Raw genomic sequence first — 12185 nt, forward strand, 5'->3', positions numbered from 1 at the left:
TGGGGTCTGAGCTCGAAGCGGTCCCTAAAAGTTTTTTTTCCGGGGTGTTTTTGGTGGGCGAGGAGGTACCCGGGCTGGTTTTGCTTGGCTGCTCTACAGAGTTCTGCAGCAGCATTGAAATAGCTCTCTGGCTACCTGTCCCGGTCTGAGCTCCGGCCCCTCCAGCTGACCTTACCGGGGAAGACAGCTGAGCCGCGGATCTTAGGGAAATTACCGAATGCTAGTTCCCAGCGGCAGCTTAGGGCGGCTTTGGTCAATTCCCAGGACCTCTTCCCGGTTCTCAGCAATACGGACATGTAACTATTTTTGATCGAATGGAGGCTCAAGGTATTTGTACCATTTTTTTTTTGGTGGCGGAGAGGGGGAGGGGAGAAGGAGAGAGGGGAGTCAACAAATAAGCGTCAATGCAAGTTTTGTCCTAGTTAATATCTTCTGCTAGATAGTATCTGCTTGATTTGTGGGGCTTGAAATAGCCTGGGCTTTTATTGTCAATTTCCTCCTAAAACCAGCTCGAATTAAACTGCACGTTAAAAAGACAATGAGCAAAGAACTATCCCAGCAAGGACATTTGTAGCCCTGAATTTCAAGATCCCTCCCCTTCCTCCCTTAAATGCATCCGATTCTAAACCACAAAGAGGGGCAGTTTTCCTTTATAAGCACGCGAGCTTTCCACCTCCTTATTGTTTCAGTTTCTGCGCGCTGGGCGGATAAAATTACATTAAGTATTTAACCTGTTTATTAAATGCGTAGTAATAAACACTAGGTGAGTGCAGGAAGCTGCTGCCACAAACTTCGATTCTAGCAGGGTGGGAATATCCAGTGCTGGGATGCGTAGGATTCCCTTCTTTCCGTTATTTTCAGTAGCTTTTTTTTTCTTGTATTTTTTTTAAAGCAGCCTGATTCTGACCCCTTTCCCCAGCGTTAGGTAATTCGAACCCCAGGCACCACCAGAAAGGAGCCGGGCGGAATGTTTGTTGGAAGACAGAAAGCCCCACTAGCAATACTGAACCCAAATCCATCTGCTCAGCGAAACAGCGCGAAGATCCCTCGCAGCTTGTTCGAAACTGCTGAAAATGTATAATAGAACCCCACATGGCTGGCTGACACGTGCCGGCTTGTGACAATGAAACAGCCACCAAACTGCGCAAGATATGACAGATCCCCCGACAGCCAACACGAATTATTACTTCAATCCGGTTGCGAGTACCCAGCGGGGGGGAGGGATAGATATCTGAGGGGGGCACGGTGTGTGTGTGCGGGGTGGGGGAGAATCCCTCTGCTCCCTTGATGTTTCGCACAATACTCAACCCAAAATAAGGCTGTTAATGGAGAGGAATCTGCGCCTTTCCAAAGTAATCTCACCTCTGTTCGGGAAGTGTTAGCTCTCCCACTGGGTGATGAGTCTTTTCACAGCATTGGGCATGTGTTTAACGTGAGACTCATAAGTGTTTGCAAGGGCTGGGTGAATAACGCATAACCCTCCCCCCAACCACCAATGAAAGTCGAATACCGATCCGAATTGCACGCAGACCCGGTACAGGATGGGCATTTGGCGTTGGAAAGCTTCTGACCTTTGGGATTGGGGATTCGTTAAAAGAATTTTTGTTTTTGTTCAGTAATAACCTGTCCCATTAAAAGTGACCACTTAATTTAAGGAGAAAAAGAAATTGTCTGTAGCTGTGCGTAGAGGCTGATGATCATGTATAACCAAATGGAAAGTGTGTTTATTTCACGTTAGATTTTTTTTTAATTAACTGTAATGAACAACAGGAGCATTTGGTTCTAATCTGGTTATTTGCATAACTACATCGCACACCACTATTTAGGTTCTAAGGAAGATTGGTGGGTAGTAAAACAGTTAAAATACTACAGCTGCTAATGATAATGAAAGACGCCAGGAATAGTGGGGATAGCTTAGCTTAGTGTTAATACAATTTCTCAGTAACAGAAGCAAATTGGTATGGTAGACGTGAGAGTGGGAAGATAAAAATGGCTTAGTTAAGTAAAAGCAGAGAACAATAGAGGGCTCCCTGCTAAGAAGGTTCACACCCTAGATAATGGTTGGTTTTTGTGTAGTTTAGCAGGAAAAATTGGTGAAATGCAGCTTATCCTATTTCACTGCTGAAATGATTACTGGACCTTTTCACTATGCAGTAGAGGACCCTTCCAGGTGGAACTAGTCTAAAAGATCCACTTAATGTTTAAGCAGTTTGAGGTGCTGGGATGAAAAAGGCTACAGAAGTACAGAGTATAATTATTAATATAAAGGCTGCCAGGAAAGAAGAGGGAAAGGAAGGATCTGCCACAAAGAAAGCAAATGAGGACGCTGAATGTTTCAACTGAGATATTGGATGTGCAAATTAAAGCTACTGATAGGTAGCTTTGACTGTGTATTGGCACTTATACAGCCAGTAACCCAAGCTGATAATGACCCTGGCAGTATTAGGATGGTGATCTTTATGTTGGGATGAAATTATTCTTGAGCAATTTTGATGGTGTATTAGGCACAGGCAGATTTTCCTTTTAATATTAACTTTCCTGTGCCATCTAATTATTTTTCTTGGACAAACATATTTCCCAGAGCTGTTGCAAAAAAAAAAAAAAAGAAAAAATCCTATTCTGCACTTACATTTGAGTTCCCCACTGTCCCTGTTAGGATGTTCCGGGTCCTGGACGAAGCATGGAATCTTGGTCTAAACTACAGCTGATGGCCAGAGATTTGAACTCTGGTGAAGAAACTCCTCTAGGCTGACCTGGAAAATTTCACTGCTCTTCTTCACCTGTTAGACCAGGGGTGAAAAATCAAGTCTGAAAGGTGTGAATATTGATAAAGTTTGTTCAGTTGTAAGATCAGTCAGGAACAGAGAGAATTGCTTACTATGATTTTCCTTTGGAAGATTTATGTATTAGTGTTAAGCTTTTATTAGGCCCATACTTGGAGAGGATTTATTTTGACTTTTAAAGATAGCTTGTTTAAAAGATGGAGATTCACAGGGTAGGATGTGAAGGCAGAAATTCTGGTGGTACTTGAAGTTGACTTGAAAAGAGTCTGAAGTAGACTGATCTGAGACGTTTCTCCCATGCCGTATGATGAAAAAATAGTTCATGTGGACTGGATGCTGATGGTAACTTGCCTTGTTTTTTTATTGTGCAAAGGGTTCCCTCAGAAGGAAGAAGTGATAAAATCCTTACTCATAGGACTGAAGTAAATGGGACTACTATAAATAAGGAGTACTCCTTAGGGGTGCTGGAACATTTTGTATAGTGGGTGGTTGAGGGCCTCTGTCATATATAGGGTTTACAGTAAACTGTATATGACAGAAACTATATATGACAGAAATCACTTGAACCTGGGGGTGCAGCAGCACCCCCAGTTCCAGAACCTAAAGTACTCCTTCAAGTTAGGGTTTTAAGAGTCAGGACCTAAGACTTCCACAATCCACTTACATTGTAAACAAAAAGAATCAATCTGCTTTTATATGAAATTCAAATTGTTGTGTTCATCTGGCAACACCTTTATATGCTATATAGTCCTCTTCACATATTTTCTCATCACTGAATGTAGTGCAGTATAAGAGAAAATATTTCTCAGGAAAATATGAGTGTTTGCATAAAAACTAGGAAGATAAGAGTCTGTTACTATAAATATCTTATTTTCATATTATAAAGAGGAAAGTCAAAAATACTTGCAAGATCCTCTCCCCAAAATTTTGAAATGGAAGATTTTTACATTTTCATTTTATGAAACCAAATCAATTTTTCATAAATCTGAACAATTTTGTGGTTATCACTTGAAAAGAAGATAAATTTGAGAAAAAATAGCCTCTTTTTCTCAAAAATATTCTTTTTTAAAAACAAAATTTTGATATGATTTTAATGAAAACCTTATCAACTCTTCAAAATGCTGTGAAAAGTGAAATCAAGGAAATGTGAAATGGCCTCAAACATAATTGTCAATATTTTTTAATAGAAAAAACTTGCTCTTTTCACACAGCCCCAGTAAAGAGTCATGTCTGTTAAACTGTCTTATAGGTCATTCAGATAAAGATCCATGAAACTAGCCGCTTCCAGGGTGCAGTGTGGTGTCAGAACAGGTAGGGATTAGCCTGCCTTATCCAGGCAGCACCGCTGATGGGACTTTTAATGGCCCGATCGGTGGTGCTGACCAAAGCCACCGCGACAGGCACTGGGTCGCGGTGGCTTTGGTCAGCACCACCGATCGGGCCATTAAAAGTCCCATCAGTGGTGCTGCCTGGATAAGGCAGGCTAGTCCCTACCTGTTCTGACACCACACTGCACCCCGGAAGCGGCCAGCAGCAAGTCCAGCTCCTAGAAGGGGGATCCACAGGGCTCCGTGTGCTGCTCCTGCCCAAGCACTGGCCAATGGGAGCTGGGCGGGCAGTGCCTGCAAGCAAGAGCCATGGGGAGCCGGTTGCATGCCTTCGTCTAGGAGCCAGACCTGCCACTGGCTGCTTCTAGGGTGCAGTATGGTCCACGGTGCCAGGACAGGCAGGAAGCCTGCCTTAGCACCCCCACTGCGCCACTGACCGGGAGCTGCCCGAGGTAATCCTGTGCCCCAATCCCATGCCCCAATCCCCTGCCACAGCCTTGAGCCCCTCCAAACCAGGAGCCCCTTCCTGCATCCCAAGCCCCTCATCCCCAGCCCCACTCCAGAGCCTGCACACCCAGCCCCAAACCCTGACCCCCTCCTGCACCCCAGCCCTCTGCCCCAGCCCTGAGCCCCCCCTAATCCAGACAACCCTCCTGCACTCCATGCCCCTCATTCCCGGCCCCACCCTGCAGCCCTCACCCCTGCAGCCCAACTCTCTGCCCCAACTCTGAACCCCTCCCACACTCCAAACCCCTCATCCTCAGCTCTGTTGGGTCATGGGCATCAAAAATTTTCTTCAACTGGGTCAGCAGGAAAAAAGTTTGAAAATCACTGAACTAGAGGAAACATATTTCCCTATTTGTAATGCATAGAGTGCTACTTGAAATCACAGCGTGGGCGTATGTGATTTTAAGAATATTTTTTGTGGGAGGATCTCGTCACGATATTTGTATTCATTTTAGTTGACACTACTGTAAATTAAAGGTCACTCTTTCATTAGTTTTGTTACCAAAATAAAGCCACTGCCTAACCCATTTCACTATTTATCATTTCAGCTTATTATTTAGAGTTCTTTATATTAATGAACTCCAGTAACGAGACTGACTAGTGTAGAAGTAATGCGTTTGTGATCAGAATAATGAACAGTCCTATTACATAATGCACATGTGCATACACTGTAATTGCAGTATTCATGAGACCTTGCTTAGTGCAACATTGAACTCCAGTTTGTACTGAGCCTGAAGCTTCTATAGCCATGCTTTACCAAACAAGAAATAGTAATATTCTTAAAGATCTGGGTGATTGCTGAAGGAAGTACTTTCAGAAGTTAAACATTATCCTAGTTCCATGATAAAAGCTTCCAACTCCCCCATCCACCCTAGCGCCACCTATTTATATATTAAAATGAATGTACATGATAATCTATGGAAATTTGTACTGTAAACTTTGCTTTAAAAAGGACTTAAATTCAGTTACTACCAGATACAATTTTAAGGCAATTAAGAGCAAGCAACCTGTGATCTTTTATGTTGACTTGAAGTGAAGCTCTGTGGTGCTGAGGAGATGTGTACATTTCTTCTCTGAAGTTATTTCCCAGTGAGCACTGACTACCACTATGAAAAACCTGGTAAATTGGGAACACATTTGGATTAATCCAGGTTTATGATCAGTCAGAAAGGGATTATATTGTACTTTGAATGGGAAACTCTGAACATGAAACACAATTGTCTGGATTTGTAGCACAGAAGGTCAGTATTTTTCATATAACTAAAAATCATTAATAAAAATGAAAGTTTTATTTAAATTCATTTCTACTTAGCTACACAGGCTCACAGCAACATAGTTGTAAAACTTAATCAATATAGCCAAAGCAATGTGATACAAATAAATTAGGCAATATAATGAAAGCTTTGATTTCTTAGAAGACATACAATAAGACTAAATCTATTAAAATTTAAAATTAATACTTTATAAAGAATTACCCTTCCATTTTATAGGCAAATTATGGCCATTAACATGAAATACACACTTCTTTTTGAAAATTAACAATATCTAATGATAGAATGCATGATGACTAATCAAGTATTTTGTAATATTGCAAAATGCTTATTATGAGATTTCTTTAACCTTCTAATTATTCTAAACTTACTCATCCTAGATCAGTTACTGGGCCCACTGTACTCCAAAAAATCCTTTAGAAGTCAAGCCCACTGTGTTTGACCTACCACTTACATGTGTACAAGGATTGATACCTATTTTTTGATGCTTCAATTTCTGAGTAGAATATTCTTCATTAGAAATGGACTTTGGTTTAACCATGCAGCCAAATGGCACATGGAAAAAAAGCAGCAGTTTTCTTATCAATATTCTGAGACATTTTAAATTCTCTACTCTTGCCTCCAAAATTTCAGCATATTGTTAAATATGAGCTGTTTAAAATTTTGTTAATTCAAAGAACTGATTCTGAAATCCTTGAAAAGTGGTGCTAGTATGTATATTCTAAAGACTTGGCTGTTCATAATGAACAGGGGATCAGTAAAGAAGTATCTCTGTAGATTACTTTAGATCATGTAGAGATGCACTTGTCTCTGGATGCTTAAGATGATCAATTCTGATTGGTAAATGGTTCTCTTGTACTCATCAATATATTTTGAGCCAATTTCTGCCCTCAGTTACTCTGATGTAAATCAGGATCAACTCAACTGAATCCAATGTAGATTTGTACTTGGGTAACAGAGCAAGTTTTGTCCTATCGTCTTAAAAGCTGGAAGTAAACTCGTTGGGCTAAAGCCTGCACTCATTTATATTTTGTATATTTACAGAGAGGCCAATGAGATTATGTCAATCGGCACAGATTTTGATCCATTGAGATTCAATCCCCAAGTAAATTCAAATAAACTAAATATTTAGAGGAGTTGGAAGTTTTGTGCTTCATGCTCTTCCGCACTTTAATATTCCCAATGGCAGTGCTTTTATTCACACCAATTATACATGGTTCAATTTCAAGTATTTGTTTTGTTACTGGATCTTGGTGAGCTACTTCTATGTAGATGACACTCCAGAACCAATCTTTTTCACAGGCCTTCAAACATCCATTATTTTAGAATTCTTCTGTAGCCTCTGTGATTTGAGTAAAATTTGTTCTGAGAAAATTGAGGAACAAAATAATATTTAGTGGAAGATGATCAGTTTAAGAGATTATAGAATCACATTTTTATTTATATTATAGCAAGTCATATTAAGACAGGGGGCTTAACCCCTCCCCCCAAAATATGGTATCCTTGGTACTTGTAACAAAATGCATTTGGAGCTAGACTTTTTAAAATACAGGTGCTAATTAGGCAATTTAAATGTCTAAAAAACGAACACAGTCAAGTTAACAAAGTTAGTTACTGGTGCTTAGATACCAAGCTAATAGGTACCTTAGAAATATTTAAGATAGTGTCACTCTAATTTTTAGATACAGGGTGAAGTCCTGGCCCCTTTCAGATCAATGGGAGTTTTTTAATTGGTGTTAGTGAAGCAAGGATTTCATCCCAATTTTGCAGACTCAAACTGCAAGCACAAAATGGAGGCCCTGTTAATGTTGGGCCTCAAATTAAGTAAAATATAACTGAAAATATATACCTTATCTGGTAAAATATATTGTGAAACTTTTTCTTGGGAACTCTATTATTTTCCCATGAACTATATTCAGAGTTTGAAATCATGATTGTTTATGGAGCACTATAGACGTACATGGAACTGAACAGAAAATGAGTTGTGCCAGAGAAGTGACACTGTTACTATCAAGTGCTTCAAAAACTCAAGTGTATGCTTACCTTTATGCACATTAGTAGGCTGCTGAATTCAATGAGACTAGTAAGTGTAAATCTTTGCAGGGGAAGAACCTTAGACTGTAATAGGATGGATGGGTCCAATACAATATACTATGAGATTTAATATATTGCAGAACAAAACCCAAAGCGGTATTTAGTCTTTGTATCTAAATGCTCCATGCAGTGCAATTGTAAGTAAAAATTACTGATCTGACTGAACATCAAGCTAGGCTTTGTTACCTCAGTGTTGCTTCTGCTTTGCTGGTATCATTAATCTCTCAGCTTTTAGTACAGTGCAACCAGGTGTTCAAATTCACAATGGGCCAAGAATTAGTCCCTTACATAATATGGAAAGTAAAACCTATGCAATGTAACTCATATTCCAAAGTAAATACTGTTGACAAGTGCAAAACTGCTGAACTAAATAATATTTTTCACTGATTTTTCAGGAGTACCTCAGCTACAGGGCAAAATGCAAGGACATGAGTCGCTGACTTCCTCCCAGCATCAGAGCCATAGATATTAATCTATATTTCAACATCAATCTACAATAGCTGAAAACACCTCACCACAAAACAAATTAACCCATGGTACTGATGGGTGTTTTTTGTAAAACATATTTTAAGAACTTTTGTTGAGATCTATTTTCTACTTGTGGCACAATTCTATATTGTTACTTATTGGGCACTGATGGTAGCTTTCAGAAGGTGCTGCTTCAAATGGTCCACCTCCTCTTTTAGCAAGAAGGAACTTCGGGTCTTGGATAGCAACAACATCTTCAGGAAAAATGCTATATGAAGGAAAGCAGCTCATCTCCTGCCATTGTTTCTTCCTATTAACAGCCAAATTCTACTGGATACTCAGTACGATGCAAAGAACTCATGGCCAGGAATATGCCCACTCTATTCGACTGGATGGGGACATCATCTTGGGAGGACTGTTCCCTGTCCATGCAAAAGGAGATAGAGGGGTTCCGTGTGGGGAGCTGAAGAAGGAGAAGGGGATCCACAGACTAGAGGCAATGCTATATGCAATAGATCAGATCAATAAGGACCCCGATCTTCTTGCCAATATCACTTTAGGTGTCCGGATCCTAGATACTTGTTCCAGGGACACTTATGCATTGGAGCAGTCCTTAACATTCGTACAAGCTTTGATAGAGAAAGATGGTTCAGATGTGAAATGTGCTAATGGAGACCCGCCTATTTTCACTAAGCCAGACAAGATATCAGGTGTAATAGGTGCTGCTGCAAGTTCTGTATCCATCATGGTTGCTAATATTTTAAGACTTTTTAAGGTAGGTAAAGTTTTCTACTCTTCATTTAAATAACAACCATCATGATAATACGTAATATGACTGTGGTATTTCCATTTTCATAAATAAAGGGCCAAAATCAGAAGTTTTTGCCTAGTTATTTCTTCAACAAAACATTGAGCAATGATAGAAGGCACTATTCTTCAAGATGCGGAGTGCCTCTTGCGAAGTGCTAAGCACCTTCCACTCTCGCTGGCTACACTAGGCATTGCGAGTTCTCAGCATCTTGCAGGAATCATTCAGTACATCAGCCCTGGGCAAACACTGTGGGATTTCACTCAAACTGTGTACTTGTTAATATTATGACTGCTCTACTGTTTAGTCCAGGGGACAGATTACATGCATAGTGCCACTGACTGCAACAGAGCAAAGAGAATTCTCATGTGTGTAAGATGCTCAGGATATGACCCAGAGTTGTCAGTGTTTGCTTCATAACTTAATATTTTCAAGGGTCTAGAACTCAGTAGTTAAATTTCATCATAGGGAAACTGTTTTCTTAGAAGGGAAAATTCTGCCAGGAGTTACATCTCTATATAGAGTCTCATCTAATCTGCTAGGAGTTAGGAACATTATTAAATATATGATCTTTCTAAAAGAAAGCAGAGAGTTGTCCTTTTAAGAATTTTTTCTGTCCTGGGGTGAGTATCTGGCAAGTAACTAGACCGTAAATCAGGCTAATCATGCTGGATATTTTGACAACAAAAATTCTAAGGGTATGAAGTTTTATAAATTGGCTATAACACCTGTATTATTTTACCATCAGATCTGAGAGCTGAAGGGTGTAACAGGGACTCCCTGGGATACTTTCACAGACTAGTGTTTTGTACTGGATGTGTACCTGCTCCACATTGGGACAAATGGATCCTCATCTAGGAAGTGTTTTGACCAAAAAAGGGGACAATTGTTGTATGTTGCCCTGCTAGCTGAGAACTCACTGTTCAAAGCCTGGGATAAATGTTAGGCCAGTTCACTTGAAATATTTACTCATCATCCTCAGCTGTGGTGCAGTTACTGTAAATGTTGCATACCTGTATCTGCAAACATGTATTTGTTAAAGGTTTTAATTGAAACAAGCAGATGCAGTCAAGAATGTAAGATAGACTTGGCATATACTCTTGAGTACTTTAGTTCCACAGTTTTTTGGGGAGCAGTTTGAGACAGATATATTCACATCCTCATATATCATGCTATTTAAAGTAATATCATACAGTTTATTAAAATCTACTGTGCTAAAAATTCCAAATGGAAGAAGCATCTCTTGGCGCAAACATACTTATATATAAAAATGAGGTATGCACTATGGCCTGATTCAGAAAAGCACTTAAAGTGATTAAGGACTGAAGTTTTATTGACATATTTTATTGACATTTAACATGTGCTTAAAGTTAATACTGAATAGATGTCAGATTTCTTACATGTTTAAGCATGTGCTGAAGTGCCTTGCTGAATTAGGGACTGTGCCTTTTAGCTTCAATGAGATATGTCACATGCTAATGATAATGTGACCCCCTTTTCACATGAGGCCTATTCCGAAGTCCACTGATGTTATCAGCTTGTGAAATTTCACAGCTGTTGGATGGACATAATGAGTCCAATTTTTGTTTAACTAGTTACAGACTATACTTTCCAGATTCCTCCTTGGTTTAACTCCCCTGACTTAAATTGAATTACACCATGGATGAATTTGACTCAGAAAGTCTGAAAATATAACAGGCTATACATTATGCATGCAAAATGAGCCTGCTTCCATGATTTCAAAGGGTTTGGGTCAGGTCCAATATGCAAAGAGGGTACATATCTTCACCTAATGGGATACAATAACCTTTCTAGAAATATTTTCAATTTGGTCTTAGTGAAAAAAGGAGGTTAAATATAAAAATAACATGAAAGTTATACTTGGGCCAGATTCACTCTTTCTTTGCACCTTGTGGTATTATTTACATTTGTGCACAGTGGTTGTAAAATGCTACTATTCTGATGTGATACCATTATGCACTCACTCCTCACATGTATAAATGACTACGCAAAGCTGCAAGACAATAGACTATCAGGCCCATGATGTCTTACTTTGACAAGCACCCCCAAAACATTACAAGTAGTAGTTTGTCAATAAACTGATTATGACTGAAAAATAAAGTCTGTTGGAATGAGGAGAGAATGACATGTGGGCCATATGTTTTAATGTTCTTTATTTTTTGTCACTGCTAATCTTTTTTTCTGTATTTAATTCTGTTCTTCAGTACTAGATCTGACCCACTTTGCATATTTCCAAGACAATCAAATAAAAGGTTTAAATATAAATCCATCTGTAGAAGGACCAGGTAATTTCTCTAAATGGGAAAATATGTTTGTAATAAACTAGTGATTTGATTTGCATGTCTAGTCAAATGAAGTGTAGCGAAGCATTGTCTCTTCTCTTGAAATCTTAGTCTCTCCCGTAAATTTCACAAGGTGATATTTTTTCCATTCAGACTAGTTACCATTTTTGGCAGATCACTTCAGTCCAAGAGTTGTGTTGGCTTACTATTCTTTGTCTTCAGTGTGCTTTATTATGTTCTACGGTATAAACAGTTGAAAGGTGAGACTGCCACATCTACTTTTGTCAGTTTGGATGGATGAATGAATTCTAATCAATAAACTCAGTTGGAAGTGATTGGTCAGCTAACATTTAATTTTAAATTCTGCTTGATGGTAAACACATAATGGTAAATTGAACACTAGATGCTTCCAGTATACACAGTGGTTGTAGCTTCTGTCTGAAACTGTTCCATTGCCTGTTAATATTCACGCTAATTCCTTCCATTAAAACATCTTATCTCATTTCCTTAAGACGTGGTGCCCATTGAAACCCATATAAACCCACTGAATTCAGTGGTGCAGGAACAGGCACTTGCATACTGTCGAGACTGTTGAGCTCAAATGTTTACTCCGCAGTTATTTA

General features: G+C 39.4%; 1 protein-coding gene across 3 annotated transcripts in view; it reads left to right on the plus strand.

The window, feature by feature from the left end:
• The first annotated feature begins 220 nt into the window (after positions 1 to 220).
• Positions 221 to 12185, plus strand: part of GRM8 (glutamate metabotropic receptor 8) — a 512161-nt gene continuing 500196 nt past the window's right edge. For 2 of the 3 annotated variants that reach the window (XM_050936122.1, XM_050936120.1), the window contains exons 1-2: positions 221 to 327; positions 8379 to 9226. In XM_050936122.1, coding sequence (XP_050792079.1) covers positions 8717 to 9226 — 510 coding nt within the window. In that variant the 5' untranslated portion in view covers positions 221 to 327; positions 8379 to 8716. Of the gene's footprint in view, positions 328 to 2769; positions 2816 to 8378; positions 9227 to 12185 lie in introns of those variants that run through there. The other variant, XM_050936121.1, reaches the window with a different exon arrangement.

This window comes from Gopherus flavomarginatus, chromosome 1 (genome assembly GCF_025201925.1).
Source record: "Gopherus flavomarginatus isolate rGopFla2 chromosome 1, rGopFla2.mat.asm, whole genome shotgun sequence".
In the NCBI taxonomy this organism is placed as follows: Eukaryota; Metazoa; Chordata; order Testudines; family Testudinidae; genus Gopherus; species Gopherus flavomarginatus.